The sequence below is a fragment of the Manis pentadactyla genome, chromosome 6 (assembly GCF_030020395.1).
Source record: "Manis pentadactyla isolate mManPen7 chromosome 6, mManPen7.hap1, whole genome shotgun sequence".
In the NCBI taxonomy this organism is placed as follows: domain Eukaryota; kingdom Metazoa; phylum Chordata; class Mammalia; order Pholidota; family Manidae; genus Manis; species Manis pentadactyla.
The window spans coordinates 98,471,261-98,495,588 of record NC_080024.1 but is presented as its reverse complement, the minus strand read 5'-3'; the positions used below and the strand labels follow the sequence as shown (position 1 = coordinate 98,495,588).

The window sequence follows — 24,328 nt, the reverse complement described above, 5'->3', positions numbered from 1 at the left end:
AAGATATGATTTAGCTTTATTTTAATAAAAACTTTGCTTTAGGCATATTCAAAGCCTTTGATAACTGTCTCATTAAAATGTGGACATTTATTTGCGATTGAAATGAGAGTTTGCTTATTTAAATTTGCCTAAACATTGGTAATTTCTTTCTCTTGTATTCTCAGTTTCCTTGTAAGTTTTAAGAAAAAAATAACTCTTGATATTTTAAATGCTTCATTGAAGAAATCACTATATTCGGGTCTATGTCTTTGCATATTCTTATGTTTGAGTCATTGCTCAGTTTAACCGTGTTTATTAATATGGACTCTGCAGCTATTTAATAGTGCTTCTCCCCTTAAATATCTATAATGCAACTTCACTGCTCTTAAAGCCCATTTACATTACCTCACAAGTGGCCAGTTTGTGGCCAAATTCAAAACCAGGGAGGGTAAATGTGACCCTTATTTCACCGCAAGTTATGGCACTGATAGACCTGAGGTAAGGGCGGGCTGGGGATCTGTGCTCACCATTTCCCTCCTCTCCTTTGCTTTTCGAGCAGTTTCCTGGGCTGTGAGTACACCCAGGGCCCCTGAGCCGCACTGGGACTAGTTTGATTTGGGAATTCTGTGAAGGTACAGCCATGGCTGCTGGGGCCCAGGAGCAGGTCCCGCGGTGGCCCGGGTGCGGGTGTGGGGGCCCCGCAGAGGTGGGGTCAGACTGCTCTGGCTGCCCCGCGTGCCTCAGGTTCACAGCCACGGGGTCCTTGGGGGGCAAACAAAAGGGAATGGAGCCACAGTGAGGCTAGCAGAGGCCCCAGAACTCTGCCCCTACCGCTTGCCAAATATAAAACAACGGGGACAGAAAGCCTCAGCCTCCTAGCCCTTGTCTCTTTCCTTTTCCACCTCTCATCAGCATTAAGGGAGCTAGCATGGCATTCCCAGGTTCGGCATCCTCAGTTTTTCTAAACCATCTTCTGTTCTCTCTTTAAATAAAGTTATTTTAATAATTTAAAATTTTCCCTCATGATCCTGGTGATATGAAATACACAGGTAAATGTTTCTATTTTCTACTGCCAGCATCTAATATTGTATCATGATTTTACAAGTAGGACTAGGTCCTAAACCTACATGCATTCAATACGTGAATTTATTCATTCATGAGTAAAATTTATTTGGAATAGGTGAAAGTTTAATAAATCCAAGATTCAATGTTTTCACATAATTTTGTTTTATAACCAGTTTAGACTGTATTTGAAAATGCAGAATATAGAGTGACATACAAATATTGGAAGTGGAAGTAGATATTTTTGACTGTTGCACTCTTTGAAAATCTAATTATTTTAGAATTTATAAGCTATAGAGAAATATTTGTTTAAATTTCAGTTTTTATTAGAAAATTCACAATTCAAATAAAGCCAGCTTAAAGAGCACCATCCTCAGTACGGCCCCCAGAGCCCGTTTGTACGTCCTCAGGTGCACTAGACAGCAAGGGGCACGTGGTTGCATCTGCTCACCGCTGGGTCTCTGGTGAGAAAATTCCAAAGGGTGTAAACATTAAAGCCACCAGAAATTGTTAGGATTAATTTTGATCTGTCCCTCCAGGGCTGGTGGCTGTGTTTATTTACATATGTGGCTGTTTTGTTCTTTAAAGGTGGCCATTCTCGTTCCTTTCCGTAACCGCCACGAGCATCTTCCGATTTTCTTCTTACATCTGATTCCAATGCTCCAGAAACAGAGGTTGGAATTTGCCTTTTATGTCATTGAACAGGTGAGAATATTTCTTTAAATGTTAATTACGTGGAACTTATAAATTCTTAGATATGGTGTGATTAAAAATTTTTTTATAAGGTTAATCCTTGGCTTTTCTCAAATATATAGTATTTGGGTAAAATTCCATTTTGAATTGAGCATGTTCTATGTAGTACTTTTGGTAATCCATTTTATCAGTTCACATGTTCCTATTATTTTGAGTCATCCTATGTCTTACCTATTAAAGTGAAATATTTTTCTCTGATTATTCTTTATATTGTCAGCTGATTTTTCTCTGACAATATTTTTCATATCTCAATATTCCATGTATACAATTTTCAGTCTTATGTGAATGCTTTGGAGATGTATTTTCCATAGTTATATTTTTTTCCACATCTGTCACTACCGAGTTTTATACTTAAAGTATTATCTGTGATTTCCTTCTTAGTTTTCTCCTACCCCACCTCCCACCTCCTAGGGTATTTGCTGAATTTATCACTGATTTCTGTGTAGCACTTCTAAAATGGTGCGTTTTGTTCATGTTTCAAATACATTGTAATTTGGGTACTTTTTGGTCTAAACACTGATGACCTCATTTTTTCCTGATAGTTCCTTCTTTTTTACTCACACTGAGCATGACTGAAAGTATATTTCCTTATTTACCAGTAGACAGTAAGTGACCAGCTTATTGCCTCTGGGTTTTCTTTTTCTTTTTTTGGTAGAAAAATACACAAATTTTATTCCTAAGATAGTTATTTTTAGTGTGTTTTCACAGCTCCTCCATGGCTTAGATCTTTTTTTTTTCTTTTTAATTTTTCACTCCTAGCTTTTTGCCTGTATTTTTTCCTCCTGGAAATACTTAGTATTTATTATTACTTAAACTTCTCTGTATGTAATTCCCCCTTTTATGGTTAGTTCCCATGCTTATAATAATGTATATAGGGCATTTGTACTTTCTAATGTAACAACTTATTTTATGAAAATTGACTACCTTTTTTTACCTGATAGCAAATCAAAATATTTTAACTACTTTCATGACAGTCATATAAACTTCCAGGTCAGTTCCCTCTTTTGAAACTTCATCATGTGTTGGGAGATGCGATATCTGCCTCTGTGTTTAAAAGGTGTGTTCTCCTGAGCGTCCAGCACCATTGAATTATTTTGTGTATGTGATGAAGAAATCTTTGCAAAGCAGCTAAGATCCGAATTTGATAAACCTGCTAAATCTGAATCTCAGCCTGAGTCCATATTAATTCAGGCCCCTGTGTTTGATAGTGTGTGGTTTTGAGCTGGTAACATCTTTACCACATAAGAGAAGGGTCATCCGTCTGCTGAACGGGTGTCCAGGCTTGCTAAGCAATTGAAGAGCAGCTCAGAACTCCTACTCAGATAACAGAAGTTTGTATACATATTTACCTCTTCTCCTTTCCAAACTCCTAAAATGAGTGTGAAAGAAAAAACTTAAAAGTCATTAAGCCACAAGGACAAAAAAGATGGCCATAGTTGAGAGATTTCATCACGCACTTGGAAGTTGGTCAGGAAGCAGCTGGGGCACAGAAATTCCCTTAGCATAGGATTTGAGCACAAACTCACGTGCTTCTGAGGGTGAGTGTGCCCGGAATGGAGTCTGTTTGCTGGGCAGACCCCTGCGAATCTTGGCACTTGAAAGATGTCATGGAAGATGGACTGAAGCACTGGGGGAAAAGGGACTGTTTAAAAGTTGTGACTACAGACAGTCAGATCCCCGGTTCCTCCTCTGTGTGTGCCAGGTGATGGCTGTGTTGTGGAGGAGGAGAGGCTTACCTGCCGGAGAAAGCCCATCAGAGGAGGTCCTGAGTTGCCGGCACAGCGGAACTGTGGGGCCTCAGAGCAGAGGGGCTGAGCCTGGGCACCTCAGGCTTTTTCCCTGCTGAGCATTTTGAAGCCAGCAGTTAGGTATGAATCTCCCCCAGCCCTCTAACTGAGGCCGGGCAAGAGTGGCATCTTCATTAGAGAAACAGATTAGCCCAGGAGCAAGATATGCCTGATCTAATATTTGGAAGTCCCTAAAGGGCAAGGCCAGTTCATCACTTTATTCCCTCCATGAAGCCCACTTTTGTTCATTCATAAAGGGGAGACAGCAGTGAACAGACCAGGTACGGGCCCTCCTGTTCTCTTAAGGAGAGACGGGCAATAAATAGTTGTGTGCTGTGTCTGGTGGGACCGGAGCTGAGAGGCGTGGCAGACAGAGTGGTAAGGGGAGAGAGACATGCTCTTTTATACACAGTCTCTGGAGGCCTCCTGGGTTGGTGAGGTTGGAGCACCCCTGAATGACTGAGGCGCAGGCCGTGCTGATGTCGGGGGATCTGCGTTCCAGGCAAGGCAGGACGGTGTGTGTAAAAAGGTCAGCGTCACCGGAGCGATGAGTCGGGGAGGTTGTTAGGGAGGAAGTCAGAGGCAGGTCATAGCATGTGACAAAGGACCTGCCAGGCCAGGGTGAAGATTTGGATTATCCCACGTGAGGTCAGACGGTGCTGGCGGGTTTTGAAACAAATGATGTGATCTAACTGATGGTTTGAAAAAGCGACTGTGCGTAGACTGAGTGGACAAGGGCTGAAATGAGAGCAGTTGCAAAGCTTTCTCGGAGGTCCGGGCAGAAGGAGGCAGGCTCGGGCTGCCGAGGAGGAGGACAAGGGGAGCAGGGGGGTGGTCTGGGCTACACTGGGTTCAGAAGCGGTGGTGTTTGCTGACTTGGATGTGCACTGTGAGCGCTGGTGGACGGAGGACAGTGGCACCAGGGCTTCCGCCTTGAGCAAGGGCATTGCCACTTTCTGAGCTTTGGACGCGCATAACATGGGGAAGAATGAGGAAGTGTTTGTGTTTTCACTGAGTTTGCTTTGGGAATTTGCTTGTGCGTGTATGCGCTGGGTGTACGTGTTTGGACCAAGAGGGATATTCTGCATGATCCTTGTGTACATATGTGGAGGTTCGGCCCAGCTTTTTAGAGCCTTATTCTCAAGCATGCTCTGGTCTCCTCCTCAAGTGAACAGGGTTGCCTTGCGTGGTCAGCTAGCCCGTGGGGGTGGCAGAGTGTGGCTTCTGAGGCTTGGCGATGAGACGTGGCTGCTTCTGCTTCGGTCTCTCAGATCTCCCTCCCCAGGAAGCCAGCTGCATGTCACGAGGACCCTCAGGCAGCCCTTTGGGGAGGCACCGGCTTGCCAGCATCATCTTGCTTAACTGTGTGAGCCCCCTTGGGAGTGGGCAGCCAGTGAGGTCAGACATGGAGGAGCAGAGATGACGCGTCTGCTGTGTGCTCGGAGTTCCGTAACCCAGATGCTGTGAGCATAAGTGACTGTTGGTGTTTTAGCCAACAAGTTTTACTGTGATTTGTTACAAGTCAGTAGATAATTAATATACTTACTAATCAAAAGTCTAGAAAAATACAGCAGACAAAATCGGGGGCTTGTGGGAGTGGGAAAAAAATGACCAAATAAGAAAACTGCCCAGAAACAAAGATATGAATCTTCAGATTAAAGGACCCGCGTGTGCTCATGAATAAAATACAGATCTGCTATGAAGCATATTATTTTGAAATTTTAGAATACAAATTTTAAAAAGTTATCAAAGAAGCTCTGTAGGAAAATTACCAGTGGTTATGTATCAGAATCGTATGAACCTTCTCAGCAATGCTGATAGCTAGAAAATTGTGGTGCACACCCTTAAAATTCTAGGGGAAAGTGATTTTTTAACCTAGAATATTTTACCCAGCCAAAAAGTCAATCAAGTGTAAGGGGAGACTATCAGTTTCAATCATTCACTGACTAAAAAATTACCTTTGTATTATTGTTCCATGGACCTTTACTTAAGGAAGCTGCTTAAGGATGTACCTGAGCAAATTGCAAGAGCCACATAGGAGATGTGGATGAGGTGGGGAGAGAGAGAAGTTCCAGGTGGCAGTCGGATCCGGTCAGACCAGGCCAGACTGGAGCAAGAATCAAGGGCAGCAGGAGCTGGTGCTGGGCTTGGTGGGTGGAGAAGGAATTGAAACATGACTTGGTGTGTTTGATTAAAAAGAATATTAATTATTAGAGGGCATCTCTATTGGGGCTTCTGTACAAAGGAATAAATAGTCATATGGAAAACTAAGGAAACAGAAGACATCTCAGTTTTCACTCAGCACTCAAGAAATAGTCATGCAGTCCTAATAATGCAAACACTGCCCGATACACCAAAAGATGTGATTGGGAGAATGAGTGGATAGGCAGTGGGTGTGGTAGTGTAAGTGCTCGATGACTATGATAAGAAGCCAGTAGACAATGTCTAAAGTTAATGAGGCCGGAAATGTTGGAGCTAAGTACCAGAATAAACCTCTGGAAGAGCTAAAACATATCACTCTTGGAGGATGAAGATGGGTCTGACATAGAGTTGCTTATTTTTATTATAAGCCATGAAGTATGATGTCCACATTAGTAAAAACAATTTTTTAAAACCTCAAAGAAGGTGATGGCGATGTACCAGCAATGACATTATAATTTAGCTCCCTTTTATTCTCCCCATTTCATGGGTGAAGAATGAAGCTGTAAAAAGCGATTTCTATTATCTCGAGTTGGTGCAGGAGCCAGGATGGAAGATAAGCAGTTTTCCACTGGAGCCCGTGCCCCTGTGGTGCCTACATAATATACCTCATCTGCTTCTGTCAGAATCCTTTTCTGCTTTGTATGTTGGAAATGATTTTGAGAAGTATTTCTAAGGCATAGATAATTGCTCTTTGTCTTCAGACAGGAAATGAAAATTTTTATTGCCAAAGCACCTTAGTATAATGTTCCTTGTAGGGAAGTGGTTATAATATACAAAGTTGGGTTCTGTGTGGTAAGTTCCCATTTTTTTTGTCCCTTTAAATGCTCTTAGTCTTTATCAGAAGCAAGAGTAATAACAGAAACTGTTTCACAGGCACTTTGTTGTATCTTCCCTAATAATAAAGGAAAATGGTTGCGATAAAGGAGGTTGAGTTTTGTGTAACAAGTTCCATTGTTTTGTCTCTAAAAATGTCTTTGTCTTCATTACAAGCATTAGTAAGACAAAATTTTCTCTCCATGACCTTGTTATATAAAAGAAGGGTTATTGCCTATTGAGTCACTTTTAGCTTCCTGCTTCTCCTTAGTCTTGGCAGCATATGGAAGGATGCAATAAAACACACAAGCTGCATTATTTTTAATGGCTTTATTTTTTCTTTCCTGGTCATAACTAATATCCAGAAACACAAATTATATCATTATATGAATGTGATCTACCAATGTTCTAAGTAATAACAATGTTTTCTTGTATGTTACCCAAGTATAAAATAATGTAGTGCTTTTAAACAGTATATTTGAAAATCCTGAAGTATGTTTATATTTTATCTATTTGATTTGGGTGTATTTGTTGTTATTATTTTACCATGATTCCACAGATTAGAAAAATACAGAAAAAGGTTAGATGACCAGCCTGAGTACTTTTCTGTTTTTCTCTCTGTGGAGACTGGCACACAGCCTTTTAACCGTGCAATGCTCTTCAACGTGGGCTTCAAAGAGGCCATGAAAAACAGCATGTGGGACTGTGTAATCTTCCACGATGTGGATCATCTACCTGAAAATGACCGAAACTATTACGGGTGTGGAGAAATGCCGCGTCATTTTGCAGCAAAGCTGGATAAATACATGTATATGTAAGTGAACTCCCGACGCTGTACAGTATGCCTGCAGATCCTAACACTGAAACGGCAGCAGTATCATCTGCCTGGGCCTGAGGGGGTCAGGAGACTACAGAGCACTGGTAGCTGCAGCTGGCCCTCTGAGGGGGCTGGGGGCGGCACCCAGCCTCCCTCCGTGAACGCCCACAGAGGTTGAGTGTGCAGTGGTGGAAAGAGAGCCTGGTTCCTGAGGTCAAGCAGACATGGAATGGACTTCAGGTTTCGTCTCCCAGTGGCAGGGCTCGTCTAGTGGCTGGTGTCCTCGGGGTGTTGGCGCCCCCGTGGTGCGGGGAGCGCCCCAGCCTGGCCACCCCACCCGGGGCACAGCCCCCAGTCCCCTGGCCTCCACCCGCACAGTGTCTCCGTGTACGGAGGGCCCTGCCGTCTGCGGTGAACCTTCTTCCTAAGCCACGACTCTTGCCCTGCCTTTCACACAGAAGAAAGGTTTTCATTCCCAGCTAGAGGGTCCTCGAGAGGTAAACAGTGGTGGGTGGCCGGGCTGTGAGAGGGGCTGAGACCGTGCAGTAGCCGCAGGCCTAACCTGGGGGAGATCAGCGTTCCCGGCAGCGAGGCAGAGGGAAGAGACGGCTTGGAGCGGGGCCTCGCGGCCTCCGCCATGCACTGCCTGCTGCCTACCTGCAGAGCAGAGAGGCGGGAGGTCTGGTGACTTGACCCAGGGGGTCAGCGCTAAACAGGAAAAGGGCGCCTTATTATCGTTAGGAAGAAAGCCAGGTCCTTATTACTGCAGAATATGAAGTACAAGTCTGGTGTCACCCTGGAGGAAGCCATTGAGCGTCAGGATCTGGTTCTTAGCACTTCTAGGAACTCAGTTTTGGCTAGCCCCCAAGGGTCCGATTAGAGGCAGGGGAATCGATTTTCACTAAAAAATATAAAGGTCATATAAACTAAGAATTCTAAATTTTTTTACTTGAAAATATTAATTGCTAATGAATTAAATGCTCCTGTTTGCCCAGACTGCTCCCGGGGCTCATAGGGTATCTTGGAAGTTTGAGTTGAAGTTACAGTGTGGCTTAAGGAAGCGTGTCAGCGGCTTAGGGAGTGGTGGGCCAGGTAGACCTCAGGCCACGGGGTGAGGCCGGATGGACATCCATGCCCCACAGCGGTGCCCACAGGTGGTGGTGGCTGCTGACCAGCCAGCACAGGCCCCAGATGAGTGTCTCTCTCCCTTTGGACAGTGTAGGACAAACACCACTAGATTTTTGCTAGTTGAGCTTCCATTTTTCCTTCTTTAGTTTATTGTACCTTCATTTGACCTTTCCCCATGCTGGGTCTATCTCACTTGATCATTTCTACTTAAGCACAATAAATGGAATTCATCTGCTCACCAGGTCATTCGTCATACATGTCAGTGAACACACACATGCACATCTACCTCTCTGCTGACCTCACATTTCTCCCACACCACTAGCCTGGGCAAGAATAACCCAACTGGTGTTAACTTCCCAGGCATGAACTTCCTAAGGTGACCAGGGACACTGTGGCTGCCTTTGGAGTCAGTGTCGCTCTTACTGCCCTGGGTGGGGCCGGGATTGCTGCCTCCTGCCACCCTGGAGGTCCACGTGGGAGCTGCCCCTCCCGTGCTCTGCGGCTGCTCCAGGCCCTTCCTCTAGGGAAAGGGTGAGCGTCCCCAGGAAAACCAAAGTCTCTCTCCCTTCCTCGGAGGCAGCTTTGCTCCAGCCCTGCAGGTTTCCCACAGCTCCATTTCTGATGCTACAGCCGTATTTTTTCACGCTGGCCCCCCATCAGCCTGACCCATGGGGGTGCCTGCTCACCACTGCCCCATGGTACATTTAGGGGAGCAGGCATTTATTCTGGACTGCAAGTCTGAGGCACTGCCTTGACACCAAACACCAGTCTGTAGCTAAATGAACAGCTTAGTTTGACAAAGTTCTTGGAGTAAGGGTTAGGGAAAGATAAGGAAGATAAAACCCAGATTAAAAAATACAGTCGTTTCTCAGAGAAGACGTATGCTGTATGATCTCACTTACATGTGGAATCTAAAAAAAAAACCTCATAGATAAAGAGAGCAGGCTGGTGGTTACCAGGGATGAGGGGTGTGGGGGTATGCGAAATAGGTGAAGGGGGTCAGGACTTCCAGTTGTAAGTCCTGGGGAGTGATGTACAGCGTGGGGACTGTAGTTAACAAAGCTGTGCTGTACCTGTGAAAGTTGCTGAGAGAGTGAACCTTAAAAACTCCCATCACAAGAAAAAGAATTTTGTAACTAGGTATCGACAGATGTTAACTAGACTTACTGGGCTGGACCTTTCACATTGTACACATATATCAAATCATGTTGTACACCTGAAACTAGTACAGTGTTACATGTCTATTGTAGTTTAATTAAAAAGTCTTTTCTCTAAATGTTAGTGCATTAAAAATAAATATATTTGTAAATATCCACAAGTATTTTGGGAGTATAATCCAAACAGATAAGATTATTACAGGAATAGGCAGCTAGTCATTTCAAACTTAAATGCTGGGGTTGTCTTTACAAATTTACATTTATCCTGGTCTGTGTAATAAATGGCACATTTATAATCAAGCTCAACTAATTTAGCAAATCATATGAGCTTAACCACATCTGACATTGTATCAACAGCTGTGGTATGTTTCATCAAGTTTACATTGGAGTGAAGATGTTGCACAGTTTTTGAGCTCTGAGTTTTAAGTCTTACAAAGTACCAATACTAAATATTAAATTATAGCTTTATTTTATATTTTACATAACACATTTAGATGTACTTGTTCCACTGGAGTATAAAAATGTTTATTTCCTGGTGCACATCACATTTCCCAGAATGTGATTTAATCAACACACTTGTCTATATGGAAAACACAGGTATACTTCGCAGAGTACATGAGAGACTGAAAACCTGACTGTGTGAGGCAGACTGTCTTGATTTCGATTTTAGAATGCTGTGTTCTGCTTTCTTTATAGCCTTCCATATAAAGAGTTTTTTGGTGGTGTCAGTGGACTGACCGTGGAACAATTTAGAAAGATCAATGGTTTTCCTAACGCCTTCTGGGGATGGGGAGGAGAAGACGATGACCTTTGGAATAGGTATGTTGAGGTACAAATCGGTGAAGAATAGAATTTCTATAAATTTCTATTCGGTAATTTGAACTTTGTTATTCCAAGAATAGATTCTTTGGGGTGGAAAATTTTTGAGGTTCCTAAATCCTATTTTGTGTTTTCCTCTTTCTTCATTAAGAGTGCCTTCTGAAATTACAGTTAGCATATACATTAAAGCCTTCTTTTTATTTTAAATTGAACTCATGTAATCAATTTTTATGCCAAATTTAATTTTTTTATATTTTTATTTCCATAAATACTGTATTTGTAGAGTTCACTATGCTGGATTTAATGTCACAAGACCAGAGGGAGACTTGGGAAAATACAAGTCTATTCCTCATCACCATCGAGGTGAAGTCCAGTTTTTAGGACGGTAAGTGTAATATTGTCTTCAGATATAACAAGGTTTCAAAATAATGGATGAAAGAGTTTTTTAAAAGCATTGCACCCCCAAAAAAAGTCTTCTGAAGGGAATTTTCTGTTGAAAGCATTTTCCTGTATAGAAGTGAAACATTTTTGTTCTTTTTAAAAGAGATAATACATGTACATATATATTTGTGTTACATTAAAGAGGCATTCTTTATATAAAAAGTGTTTCTTTAACATAAAAATATTACTTTATAAAACAATAACATAAAACATTTTATTTCTTAAGGATGTCTAAGTTGTAAGCATGCCAAATAATTTTTTCAGGTGGCATTTTAAGAGTAGCAAACTTGCTATTTTAGAATAATGGTTTAGGAAATTTTTAAATTTTGCATGAAAAACAAAAATTGTAAAGAGCTTTAAATACCTTAATTATAAGAATGACCTTGAGCATATTCCTCATCAGGTCTTCTTTTTGAACATGATCCTGTTACTTTTCCTTTTTTTCTCTAACACTACAGGTATAAATTACTAAGATATTCAAAAGAACGTCAGTACATCGATGGGTTAAACAATTTAATATATACGCCAAAAATACTCATTGATAGGTTGTATACAAATATATCTGTAAACCTCATGCCAGAGTTAGCCCTGATTGAAGACTATTAAAAGAAGCAGCTCTCTTGGCCTACGGACCACAATGCCGGGTCATGGACGGGAGCGTATTCTCCACCGTGGCAGGAAGGGGTGTGCCCGGTGCCGTGCTCTGGGCAAAGAGCCAGCAGCCTGCAGTGTTGCCCGTGGGATTGTGTCCAGCCAGCCCTTTCCCACCCATCACCCATCCTCTGCCCTGAGACACACCCCATGATGAGCACTGCAGAGACTAGAGGTCACCGCTGAAGTTGGGAAGTTAAGAGAGCTCCTTGCAAAGAGAAAATTTTTATACTAAAGTCTAATTTAATTCAAGAGAATGCTTTATTTCTGTTTAAACATATTTTGTACATACGTGATGTAAATTAACGTGTTCACATTGTTGAAAAATAAGATGTGTTGCAGTGTTGCATGTGATTGGTTATGCCTTTATTGGACTTTCACAGACATTTTTTACTTGCATGGAAAAAAAGCACTGTACATTAATGTCCCTGAACAAAGGTTGACCTCTATGTGAAATGAAGGGACTGTCAATGATTGACAGCTCACCCAGGAAACCCTTGTGCTGGTCTGCAACTTTAGACCTTCAGCCTTTTGTGTGGAAGAAGCCACAGTTTTCTTAGGGTTTTAAAGCATAAGAAGGAAGGGCTTAAACAGCTTTTCTTCCTTCCAGGATTACCTGATTTTTTCCTTGCTTGTGGCCTCATCAGATTCGCTAAATCACAACCACATTGTTTATGCATATTGCATGATTATTACCAAGAAAATCTTTAAAGTTGTGATGTGACATGATATAAAGGACCTCTTTATGTTAAAAGTCTTCACATACTGCTGATGTTATCAGGGATTTTGTGCCTCAAAAATGTCCCTGAGGTGGTATGTGTTTGTACACTGTAGTTTTTCTTTTTTTTAGTCATAGTGAACAGCACTTTTGTTATTTCTATTTCAGAAGAGCCAAAAAAAAATTTCCCTTTAAAAAAAATCAAAACAGTTTTTGTAAAAAAGAATGAACTATGGAAAACCCAGTAGTACTTAAAATATACAAATGAATTATACTGTTAGATAAGAAATGCTCTATTTTTATGATGATACATGCTTAGCAGATAAAAACAGATTTTAAGTTTAATTCTCAGACTCAGACTTTCAAGTTTCAAAGGGAACCTTGAATGTCAGCCAGTTTTGTTTGAACTGTATGTAATTTTTTTGCTTTTAAGAAATTACATCTCTGGTATTTACTTGAAAATTTTCCTCACTAAAAGCATAATTGAATAGAACTAAATACATAATAGATATTTAAATGCATTGATGTTATAAAACACTTCTTGGAAACAGGTCTTTCCTGGCATCTGGCATATTTACTGTACCTTAAATTTGGATGGGGTTTTCATAGCAAAACAAAAAATATCCTTACTTTAAAAATTATCAATTATAGTTAGCCAAAGATTCCTTAAAGTATCTTGATATTTTCACAAATTTAATACAGAAAGTTACATATCTATAAAGTGAATCTTCAACAGTAATGAACACTAGAACTCTGTAGATGAGAGATGTTTGTATAATATTTGCCTCATGGGTTGTTCACCTGCATCAGGAATGTGGTTACTGACCTCAGGTTACAGTTATAATTTTGAAGTGTTGTTTCTATGGCGATATTGGTAACACAGATGACCACAGACAAAATCGTAAAGTAATTGAAATTCTTATACTTTGAGAAAACCAATAGCTCTCTCTCTCTATGTAAATACCAAGAAATTTTTTTTCACATTTATTTCTTAGAAGTATTCCCAAAATATCTATCTTTCGTTTTTTTGGTGGTACTCAAAATTATGAAAACAATTTTCCAAAAAGTAAGAAATTTGTTCTTAATTTGTATATCTGTTCATTTTCTAAGTAATGTAGTTTTTTAATTTGATGAAGTGACATAGTTGGGAGCACTGACATTTGTTGAACACCAATGAGGTGGTAGGGGTGCAGGAGCACAACTGACCCAATAATACTTAAATATTTTAGTTGTGAGGAAAATTAGGGCTATTTCTGAATCTTATTAGGAAAACATTTTTATTCTTTTTAATGTGAAGCTGCCCACATTTTGGAATCTTTTCATTTTGATTTACATCTTACAGTTTCAAGAGAATTTGGTTCTACTAGTATCTGTCTTATTTTCCTAGACTGCGTCTAAGAGTGATGGTCTTAGGAATGGGCCATGAATATTTCTCTTTTTTTCAGTTTTGAATAGGGTATGAATTCCTGTGAAAACCATCTCATTAGTATGCTCTGTTTTTTGCTTTCAGTTTTGTTTTGCTTTTTAAGTGCTGGCCTAAAACTGATTTTTGCCCATACAGAGTGATTTTTTGTTTCTCTAAGAGGGTTAGAACTTTGCCCAGTTATCTTCATTGCATGAAGATAAATCTATTCCAGAAAAAGTAACAAATCCATTGCAAATGCAAACTTTCTTCTTTGTAGTTAAGTTTGGCAGCTTTATCAGAGAACATGTACCTATGGCTCACTCTGTGTCACGTGCGATGCCAGGTAGATACGTCTACTGAAAAGTATTTAATTTCTATACAAATCTGGCTGAGCCAGTGAAACCTTTCTGAAGGTATGAACACATCCTCTGATAATGACCTGTTGTATCTCTTAGTTTCAAAGTCATACACACGTGGACATTGAGTATCAGGGGGTGCGGCACCCCGGGGAGCTTACACGGTGCCTTTAAGAGAAGGAAGGAACGATTAACTGACCTGTTCACAGGAAAGGACCAGCAGTGTACACAGCTTTGCCGTGGCGGCATGTCGGATTCACAGTAGAAACGGTCATTTAAGTCTTTGCCAAAACTAGGGCTTAATGAATATTTTTTTAAATCTAAATTTAATTTTCTATTTGTATTTTTGTGAAAAATGTGTTCAATAAGAAAACATTTACAATATTATGTAAATACAAAATTACGTATTAAAAACTAGCTTAGACTCTTCTCCCAGCCAACACATTGATACCCATTTTAAAACAAAAAGGAAAAATATCCGATACAATCTTCTCCTCTTTGGGGGCTCCCTACAAGTGAGAGCAGGTCTTGTCATTTTTTGTGGTCTTTGTTTGCATCTGTTATATTTCTTTCTGTGCTTTTCAGCCAGATACTGGTACTCTACGATATATGGCCTTGTGTGTGCAAGCGTGGCACTGACAGGACTAGAATGGCCCCCCAGTGGCGTTTGTCAGAAAGAGGAAGGGCACCTAACATCAATGGACTCACTAAGACCTGAGAGGCTTCTACACAAATGCACTGAAAATAAATGCTAGTGATTTCTTGTATTCTCTCTCTCTCTCTTTTTTTTTTTTGCTTCTCATGGAAATGTTTGTACTTTTTTATCATTGTCTTTGATGAAATATAATGTTCTGAAGATTTTGTGTGACGATGTAATTGTTTTCTCTTAGGACCTTTTTTGGGGTTATCTGGGTTTCTTGTGTGTGTGTGTGTCTGTGTGTGTGTGTGTGTGTGTGTTTTCCTCAATCTCAGGGGAATCGCTGATGAACACCACTAGGATCGCAGCACAGCCGTAAGCTGATCGTGGCGCCTGCCTTTCAGATGGTTTCAGTTAAGTCCATGTCGCAATCCCCTTATAGGTTTTACGTGAGAAGAGACACAGGAATATTTACATTTTTTCATCAAGACAGTTAGTAATTTACTTTGCCGAGGTGAATATTTAAGAAACCACTTTCAGCATAATATATTCCTGCACAGCTTCAGTAAACCAAGCTGGCATGTTGTGGTCCAACAGCCTCCCCAGTTCTCGGGTATCAAGTACTACTGAAGATCTTTAAGGCAAACGGTCAAATCTCAAAAACACCTCAGGACTCAATTTCTATTTGGGACTAGATTGTGAGATCATGACTTTTATCAACTTAAATTATTTGTGTAATGAACTCAAGTATTAATTTTTATTCATAGTATAAGCCCCCAGGATATTGTCACAAGTAAAGGACACCTCACAAATAAAGCCAGTCATTAAATCATAATCACCTAGTCACTTAAGTTGCACACAGCCATCTAGCTGCATTGGCTGGGTCTGCTTCTGGTTCCTACCTATGGTGGTGTCCTCCGGTGACACAGTCCAGCTCAGTTTAAAGATTTTTGTATAGGTTTTTTTTGTCCTGCCTTCACATGGGTTTACTTAAGGGTTTAAGGTTTAAAACCAAAATGGTTTTATTAAGAGAGGCTGTTCCTAAGGAGCATGCACTGTATTGTCCATGGTTTAATTGACTTCAGAAAAGATGATGCTCTGTCACTCAAAAGTATACTACAATTAAAAGGAAAATAGATGGGTTGAAAAATAAAACACACGTTTCTTAACACATTGCTATAACATGTTCTGGCAGACCTGAATGCCATTGCTAACTTAATCTCTCCAATCCCATCAGGCAAAGTCTGCACCCTGGAGGATCTCTGAGAGGTGTCAGACACTGCCTGCCCCCAAGGAGCTTATTGTCTTCTGCGTGTAGGACTGCCACAGGGGGAACGACCGAAAACCCTCATGCGGTCAATGAGGTGCTCAGTGTCTCCGCAGACACTGGGTTTGCATTTCACTAAAGCAATATGAGGAACAGTTTTCCTGCAGGCCTTGCTGTAAATGCTACCACTTCAGAAAGGTAGCTGAGATCATTGTTTTTCCGAAAGACACCTTGAAGATTTGCAGGTAACTGTGTAGACTGTGGTGGTTATAGGCAAATTCTCTAAAAATCAAGCTGATCAGTATGAATTCAGAGACCCCATATTATTAGCTCTGAAATTTTAACAAAATTGTAAACTTCTGTGGCCCTCAGTTTCCTGATGTCACGGTTGATAGGAATTAAGTGGAGGATCATTGCAGAGAATAAATCAGTTCATTCTAATAGGGCACTTAGCCCCATGCCAGACACCAAGCAAAAGTTGGCTTATATGAAGTCAGTTGTCAGCTTTAGAGTAACAAGCTTTCCACGCAAGTCATCTTGGGTCTCTTTTAAGAAGGGCAATGCATTCTTAAATTCTACTAAGAAATGAAGTCAGTGATTACCTAGACGTGTTAAATAGTAAAAATTAGTAAAACTGTTAAAGTGCATAATTAAAATTTGGCAGAAATGGGCATGAGAAGGAATGGAACCAGTAGGAATCAGGCCCCTTTTCCTCAGGGTTGTGTGGTTTAGACGACACGGAAAGCACCTATTACATATTTACTTCCCAGAAGGCCTCTCAGCATCACAGCAGAGGGAGTCAGCCTCAGCTCTGGGGCCTGCTTCTCTGCCTGTCCTCTCAGTCTCCCTGGCAGACCCGCTTCCTCTGCCTTCCGTTCTGCCTGCCTTCTCTGATCAAGGACTCAGTTCCTCGGACCACTTCCTAGCGCTCCTGTGGAATGTTCCCTGATGGTGAAATGTCTGGCTGCTGCCCGGTATGGGGCTCAACACCCACAAGTGGCTGGTAAACACCTGAAATGGGACTACTGTGACTAAGGAGCTGGAGTTTTAATTTCATTAAATTTTAAATAACATATTTAGGCACATACAGCAGGTGATCTCTCACTCTTGCAAAGCTCAGCTGCATGTTCTCCTGCGTAGATACAGCAGACTCCCAAGCCGTATCTCTAGCTCCGAATTCTTAGCTTCCGACCCACATAATCAGCTTACTAGTCATTTCCACATGCTTGTTCACAGAGACTTAAAACTCAGCATGTCTGAAGCTGAATATCTCATATCCCCCTTCAGAACCTAGCCCTCCTCCGATATTACCACTCAGTAACTCAGGGACCAGTCTGTGAGTCGCCTTCCCTTTCTCCTCTGTGTGGTCAGCATTAACTGCCTCTTAGTCTCTCTCCAGTCCATATGGTCTTTTGTTTCCACAACTGCCTGGATCCTCCCCAGTCTTGTCTTACTGCAAAGGTTTGTCATCTTTGAATCCATCTTTCATATTGCCACAGAAATTGTATCTTTTGTAAACTATCTTGCTTAAAATCTTTCAGTGGCTCCCCATTGGCTATGGGATAAGGTCCACGTGTTCTGCTTCTCGCTCCAACTCCGTGATGATCGGACTTCTTGCTTCTCCAGGACCAGAACTTCACTGTTTGTCCCTACTGGGCCCTTTCATTCCAGCTGTCTGTGACCTGCTCCCAGGAGCTTCCATCATGCCCCTTTGCCCCTGCACACCATCTTTCTTACCCTCATCCACTGAGGACCTGCTGCTTATCTCCTAGAACTCCGGAAGCTTTGCTGAAGCCCTCGGGCCAACCCGAGTGAAATTGGCCACTCCCTCCCCCGCACTCCTGCCCTGCAGTCCACAGTTTAGAGCATGCCTTACACTATTACATTTGCTTGTTTGCATATTTTCTTTTTCTCCCAGAGACTATTGGTTCTTGAAGAGCAGTGGTCTGTACTCCCGGCATCTAGCACAGAGCTCAGTGAGTGGATGATTCTGTCACGGGAACGGTATTTGCTGCCTAACAGGGCAGAGCACTCTAAGTTATTGTCCCATTAATCCACACGTCACATCCACTTACTGAACTGCGTCAAGTAAGACCAGTGTCTTAATTATGACTCTAACGGGCCATCATCAGCATTTGACCTGCTTACAAATACATCTGAATAGAGGCAGGCTTGTCTTTTTACTCAACGTATTTTTAAAATTTAAAGATATTTACTGAGCTTTAAAAATTTAATATAGATGTGTCTATAAAAGAAAACCAGAAGAACTCACCACCAAGAGAACTTGTGTTAAAAAAAAAAATCAAACATGGCAAGTGAAAGTCATCTTAAATGGCACAAGATGTGCTTAGCGTCTGAGAGGCCATGCCTGTTGGATGCCTGTTTACTGACCGAAGAGAAGATGTTCCTTTTCCTCTAGAACAGTTTCCATCTGAGGTAGTTAAAAAAACACATTCAGTTCATTCCCAAGGCTTCTGACTTTCTTTTGTGCACCTCCCTCCCCTTCCTCCCTCCCAACCCCCTTTTCCTTCTCTGTTCTTCGCTTCCACCACAGCTGTTAGACTCAGGAAAAATCATGTGGCTTTACTTTTCCTGGCGTCTTTATGAAATCCTGTGAGAGTGGTTGTTCAGGCAGAACAGGGTTGCTGTGGCAACCAGGCTTGGCCTTCATTATCCTTTTGTCCCTTGGCCTTGCATAAATGTCACTTAGTATTGGGTAATTATACAGGATTTTAACTTTTCCAGCACCTTCTGGCAGCCTTGCCGCTAGTCTCTCCTGCTTGGGTATCTTGGGCTTTTCTTAAGCACCTGCTGTGTCCCAGGCCCTGTGCTGCTCAAGGGTGCTGAGCATGAGTAAGGTGCAGTTCCTTCCCCAGGTGAGCTACACCCTGGTGAGGGCGACACTCGCCAAGGGCTCCCCAGGGGCCAGACCCCTTTTCCTGCAAATCCAGAGCCCACTTGGAAACCCAAGAAGAAGCTGGGTGAGTCTCAGGCCACCTGGAAAGGGGGGCAGCCCCCAGGCTCTGGGGACAGCAGGCCTTCTCTTCACCTCTCGGATCTTGGTTGGGTGTGTTCATGGCTGTGGTCTGGTGGTCCATGAGGGAACAGGCCAGAAAGCGTGTATCCCACATTGTCCAACTCTCAGAAAAAGAAAGGGAATGTTCTGTCTGTTGACTGACTGATGTCAGTATAGCGGCTGTGACATTGCCTCTGACTTCAGCATAGGGACGAGGACCGGGTGCACGGGGCACAGGGCTCTCTCTGTGTCACAGCTGCACATGAGTCTACAATTTCCTCAAAATAAAAAACTTTATTAGAAAAGAGGTAAAGGGTCCTATCTGGAAGATGATCAACTCCACTCACAACAAGAGAGAAGCAGATTAAAATAATATTGAAACACCAATACTGACCTATCAGATTGGCAGAAATTCCAGCGTTTCGCCAACACTATTGGTGAGACTGTGGAGAGCCAGGTGCTTTCATACAGAGGGCAGCAAAATGTCACCACCCCTAGGAGGGGAATTTAGCAATAGCCAACAGACTCATTAAGGCTTTCACCCTTTGTCTCAGAATTCTTTTCTGTAGGCACCTACCCTTAAGACACATGTCTACAGAGGCTAAACAACATGCTCCTAAATAATCAACAGATCAATGAACAAAATAAAACAGAAATCAAGCAATACATGGAGACAAATTAAAATGAAAATTCAACCATTCAAAATTTGTGGGATGCCACAAAAGCGGTTCTAAGAGGGAAGTACATAGCAAGACAGGCCTGCCTCAAGAAACAAGAACGATCCCAAATAAAGTCTAATCTCACAATTAAAGAAACCAGAAAAAGAGCAAATGAGGCTCAAAGGTAGAAGGAGGGACATAATAAAGATCAGAGCAGAAATAAGTAAAATAGAGAAGAATAAAACAATAGAAATAATCAGCAAAACCAAGAGCTGGTGCTTTGAGAAAATAAGTGAAATAGATAACCCCCTAGCCAGACTTAGCAAGAAAAAAAGTGAGAGAGAAAAAAAGACACATTTCTACAGGTATAAAACAACATAGTACAAGTTTTTTTGCAGAGGTGGTATTCAGGGTAGGAAAAGACGAAGCACGTGGATGTCTATGCAGAGGCAGCTGGTTAAACAGGCTCTGGCGCCCCCCTCTGCACCCCCCACCTGATGGAGCACTTTGCAGCCATATAAAAGAGGGGCATGAATTTCATGTACTCATATGCACTGGTGTCCAGGCTAATAATGCCCTGTGGGGAAAATAAGGTCAATACACTATATAAAATGCTGCCTTTTGTGAATGAAAGAAAGAGGGAATAAAACAATATGTGTGTATTTGGTTATTTTTTTACAAAAAAGTGGCTGGCAGCGAAAAATAAAATTTTCAGAGCAAACTCTAAAATTGATTTGAAATAAATTCTAAAAAGTTTGTGAACAAAGAATGAGAGTTGTTTAGGAGTTTGTTCTTTCATTAACTAATGATGGACCTTAGCAAGTGTAGGGTAGATGATCCCTGTTCAGTCCTGGTGATGCTGGGGTTCTTTGTTCACGAAGCCGAAGAATGAGCTTCACAAACACTCAAGGTAGGAGAGCAAGGTACAGGCTTTTATTTAGAGATAAAGTGAAAAGACAGAGCTCCCGGCTCACACCAGGAGGGGACAAGAGAGTCCATGGTGGTGCGTTGCCTAGGGGGTTTCATAGGCAGTTGAGGATATTTGGGAATGTGAAAAAGAGTTTAGGGGTGTGGACTTGTTAAGTGGTCTCTGAATATTAAAAATTAACATAAGGAATTTCCTGCCTTTATTTATCTCTGGGACACCCGTGCCTTGGTCCAGAAGCACATCAAAAGGCTGCCTGTGTAAGAATAGAAATGGGTTAGCATAAGAGTAGCCATCTTTAGGGCCTAAAAGCCATTTCCTGAGTGTGTGAACTGAAACTGGGTAAGGCTGGGAAAAGCAAGATAATCAATCATGAGCACTGGAATAAGGCAACGGTGACCCTTGGTCCGTTAGCCTTGGTCAGTAAAACCTACATACCAAGCTTATCGTGCGGAACCACCCCGACAAAATTGAGGGATGGTCTTACCCTGACCTCTTGCTTAACCCCAGGATGTATGTCCGCCCTGACAATTGAAGAATGGTTTTATCCTGCCTAACCCCAGGATGTAGTATATATGTCTTGCAAGAATAATGTATAGCTGTAGGAAATTACTATGAGTTAAGTGCTTTGAAAATGATATATAAACCCTTGGTTTCGAATGCTCGGGGTCCTTGTTGAAACCCGCTGTGTCGGGCAGACACTTGGACCCCAGCTAGCTGGAATAACAATAAACCTCTTGCTTGTTGCATCGATCTGCCGTGGCCTTGTCTCCTCACTGGGGGGGAAGCGCAGACCGGAATAAGGCCGTTGGGTCTTACATTTGGGGGCTCGTCCGGGATTGCGTGCCCCCCCCGGAGGGACGACAAGCCAAGGATCGGAGGCTTGCCCTGGCCAGGTATTACTGTGTTTGTATCCGTATCTGTCTTTTGTCAAATCTGTAAGAACGTTCTGTGTTTAATCAGAAAGTGCCTTGCCGGCTGGTGAGCGCACTCACTGTTTTGTTCGCGAACAAACCTGAAACCTGTACAAGCCTGTGGGAGCTCCAATCTGTTTCTGGGTTGGCATAGACTTAGGCGGACGCGCTGGCAGGTCGCCGACCAGGGGTCTTGGGAGACGTCCCTTGCCCCCGTCTGGAGGACGAAGTCCTCATCTGTGAGGGAAATCGGCTGCCACTGCAGTCCGACAGGCCCTCAACCTGTGGGAGCTCCAATCTGTTTCTGGGTTGGCATAGACTTAGGCGGACGCGCTGGCAGGTCGCCGACCAGGGGTCTTGGGAGACGTCCCTTGCCCCCGTCTGGAGGACGAAGTCCTCATCTGTGAGGAAAGTCGGCTGCCGCTGCAGTCCGACAGGCCCTCAACGTACTTTCAGGTTTGTCTTCGCGGCCGCGGCAGACTTTTCTCTGTAGGCGCCTGTCTGTTATTCGTTGTGTTTATCTTAGCTTTGTTGCTGACGGAAGAAATGGGGCAGACGCAGACGACTCCGTTAGACTTGACTTTAAGACATTGGGGAGACATAAAGAGTAGAGCACACAATCTGTCTGTTCTTGTTAAAAAGGATAAATGGAGCACTCTGGCCTCAGCCGATTGGCCTGGTTTTCAGGTTGGCTGGCCTCCCAAAGGAACTTTCTCTCTTCCCCTTATACAGGCAGTCAAGAAGAAAGTTTTCGGTACCGGATCCCATGCACGCCAGGACCAGATTCCTTACATTCTTGTCTGGGAAAACTTAGTCACAGAACCCCCCTCTTGGGTTCAGCCCTTCTTACCCCACCCATCTTCACAGGTTTTTGCAGTCCACAACGGCCTGAAGGAGCCTAAGAAAGTTCTGCCTCCAGCCCCCGACACAGATCTCCTCCTCCTCGATTCTCCACCTCCATACCCTCCTACCGCTTTCCCCCAACCTGCCGCTCCCCCGGTCCCTATTCCTTCCCCCCCTCTCTCTCCTGTTCCTCCTGTCCCTCCTGTTCCCGTTATTCCCCCACCTCCTCCGACCCCTCAGGCCAGTAGAGGGCAGAACGTCGGCCCCGCCGGAGGGACTAGGAGCCGCCGGGCCCCCTCACCAGGGGCCGCTGTGACGCTTCCCCTTCGAGCCCTCGGCGCCCCCTCTGAGGATGGCCAGCAACTCCTACAGTATTGGCCTTTCTCTTCCTCAGACCTCTACAACTGGAAGACCCAAAATCCCCCTTTTTCAGAAAATCCCAGAGGGCTGACCAATCTGATTGAATCTTTGCTTTTCACCCATCAGCCCACTTGGGATGACTGCAACCAGTTATTACAGGTCCTGTTTACAACAGAAGAAAAAGACCGGATCCTCCTAGAAGCCCGGAAAAATGTGCCGGGAGTCGATGGGCGACCCACTCAGAACCCAGCTATTATAGAAGAGGGGTTCCCTCTGACTAGACCTGATTGGGACTTCAACACCCCGGAAGGTAAGGAGCACCTGAAAGTCTTTCGCCAGGCTCTGATGGCAGGTCTCCGGGGAGCGGCGAGGCGCCCCACTAATTTGGCTAAGGTAAGGGGAGTCCTTCAAGGACCCGATGAATCCCCCTCAGCATTTTTAGAGAGGCTCATGGAGGCTTTTCGGCAGTACACTCCGTATGATCCAGTCAGTGAAGAACATAAAGCCACAGTTACTGTGGCTTTTATAGATCAGTCTAGTAAAGACATCAGGAAGAAATTGCAAAAGCTAGAAGGACTGCAGGACAAAACCCTGCGAGACTTAGTACAGGTGGCAGAGAAAGTGTATCATAATAGAGAGACAGAAGAAGAGAAAGAGGGTAGAAAGCTGCGGGAGACTGAAGAAAGAGAGCTGAGGAAAGAAAAACGGCAAGAACGCAACCTCCATAAAATCCTCACCACTGTTGTGAGAGAAACCAGAGAACCTAAGCCAGGGCCAGGCGGCAGGAGGCAACAGCTGGATAAAGATCAGTGTGCGTACTGTAAAGAAAAGGGGCATTGGGCCAGAGAATGCCCAAACAGGAAAAAGAAACTTCCGCAGTGGGAGAAACCCATTGCCCACCCCAAAATTCTAACCACGCACGGAGACAGTGACTAGGGGGGACGGGGTTCGGAGCCCCTCCCCGAACCTAGGGTAACCTTAACTGTGGAGGGGAAACCTACTCAATTCTTAGTAGACACCGGGGCACAGCACTCAGTATTACAACAAACTGACGGACGACTTTCAAATCGGAAGTCGTGGGTCCAGGGAGCCACGGGAAATAAATTGTACTCTTGGACCACCGCACGGACGGTGGACCTGGGAACAGGATTAGTGTCTCATTCTTTTCTCGTGATCCCGGATTGCCCATACCCTTTATTGGGAAGGGACTTGCTCACAAAAATGAAAGCCCAGATCCATTTCCTGCCAGAGGGGCCACAGCTTAAAAGGCCCACAGAGAATCCCATCCAGATATTGACTGTGATGTTAGAAGATGAGTATAGACTCTTTGAATTCGAAAAAGAGAACCCAGGCATGGGAGACCTCAACCTGTGGCTAAGAAAGTTCCCCCAGGCGTGGGCAGAGACAGCAGGAATCGGGGAGGCTAAACATAGGCCGCCCGTCTATGTTGAACTAAAACCACAGGCCACTCCCGTAGCCGTTCGCCAGTACCCTATGCCGAGAGAAGCCAGAGAGGGAATCCGGCCACAGATCACCCGATTACTCCAGTTGGGGGTATTGCGCAGATGTCAGTCTGCCTGGAACACCCCCCTTCTTCCTGTCAAGAAGCCAGGCACAAA

At 43.2% G+C, this 24,328-nt stretch overlaps 2 protein-coding genes across 4 annotated transcripts in view; both read left to right on the top strand.

Annotated features, from left to right (window-relative positions):
• Window positions 1–14,946, top strand: part of B4GALT6 (beta-1,4-galactosyltransferase 6) — a 65,660-nt gene extending 50,714 nt beyond the window's left edge. Inside the window, exons 5-9 of one of the 3 annotated variants that reach the window (XM_036885780.2) lie at window positions 1,630–1,746; window positions 7,223–7,410; window positions 10,395–10,517; window positions 10,801–10,902; window positions 14,674–14,946. In XM_036885780.2, coding sequence (XP_036741675.2) covers window positions 1,630–1,746; window positions 7,223–7,410; window positions 10,395–10,517; window positions 10,801–10,902; window positions 14,674–14,806 — 663 coding nt within the window. In that variant the 3' untranslated portion in view covers window positions 14,807–14,946. Of the gene's footprint in view, window positions 1–1,629; window positions 1,747–7,222; window positions 7,411–10,394; window positions 10,518–10,800; window positions 10,903–11,416 lie in introns of all 3 variants that reach the window. The other 2 variants (XM_036885760.2, XM_036885770.2) reach the window with 2 other exon arrangements.
• Window positions 14,947–18,841: 3,895 nt separating this feature from the next.
• On the top strand, window positions 18,842–23,645 carry LOC130684207 (coiled-coil domain-containing protein 86-like). The gene is made up of 2 exons (XM_057504330.1): window positions 18,842–18,973; window positions 22,374–23,645. Exons 1-2 carry the CDS (start codon window positions 18,842–18,844, stop codon window positions 23,643–23,645), a joined length of 1,404 nt encoding a protein of 467 aa, XP_057360313.1.
• Window positions 23,646–24,328: the final 683 nt, after the last annotated feature.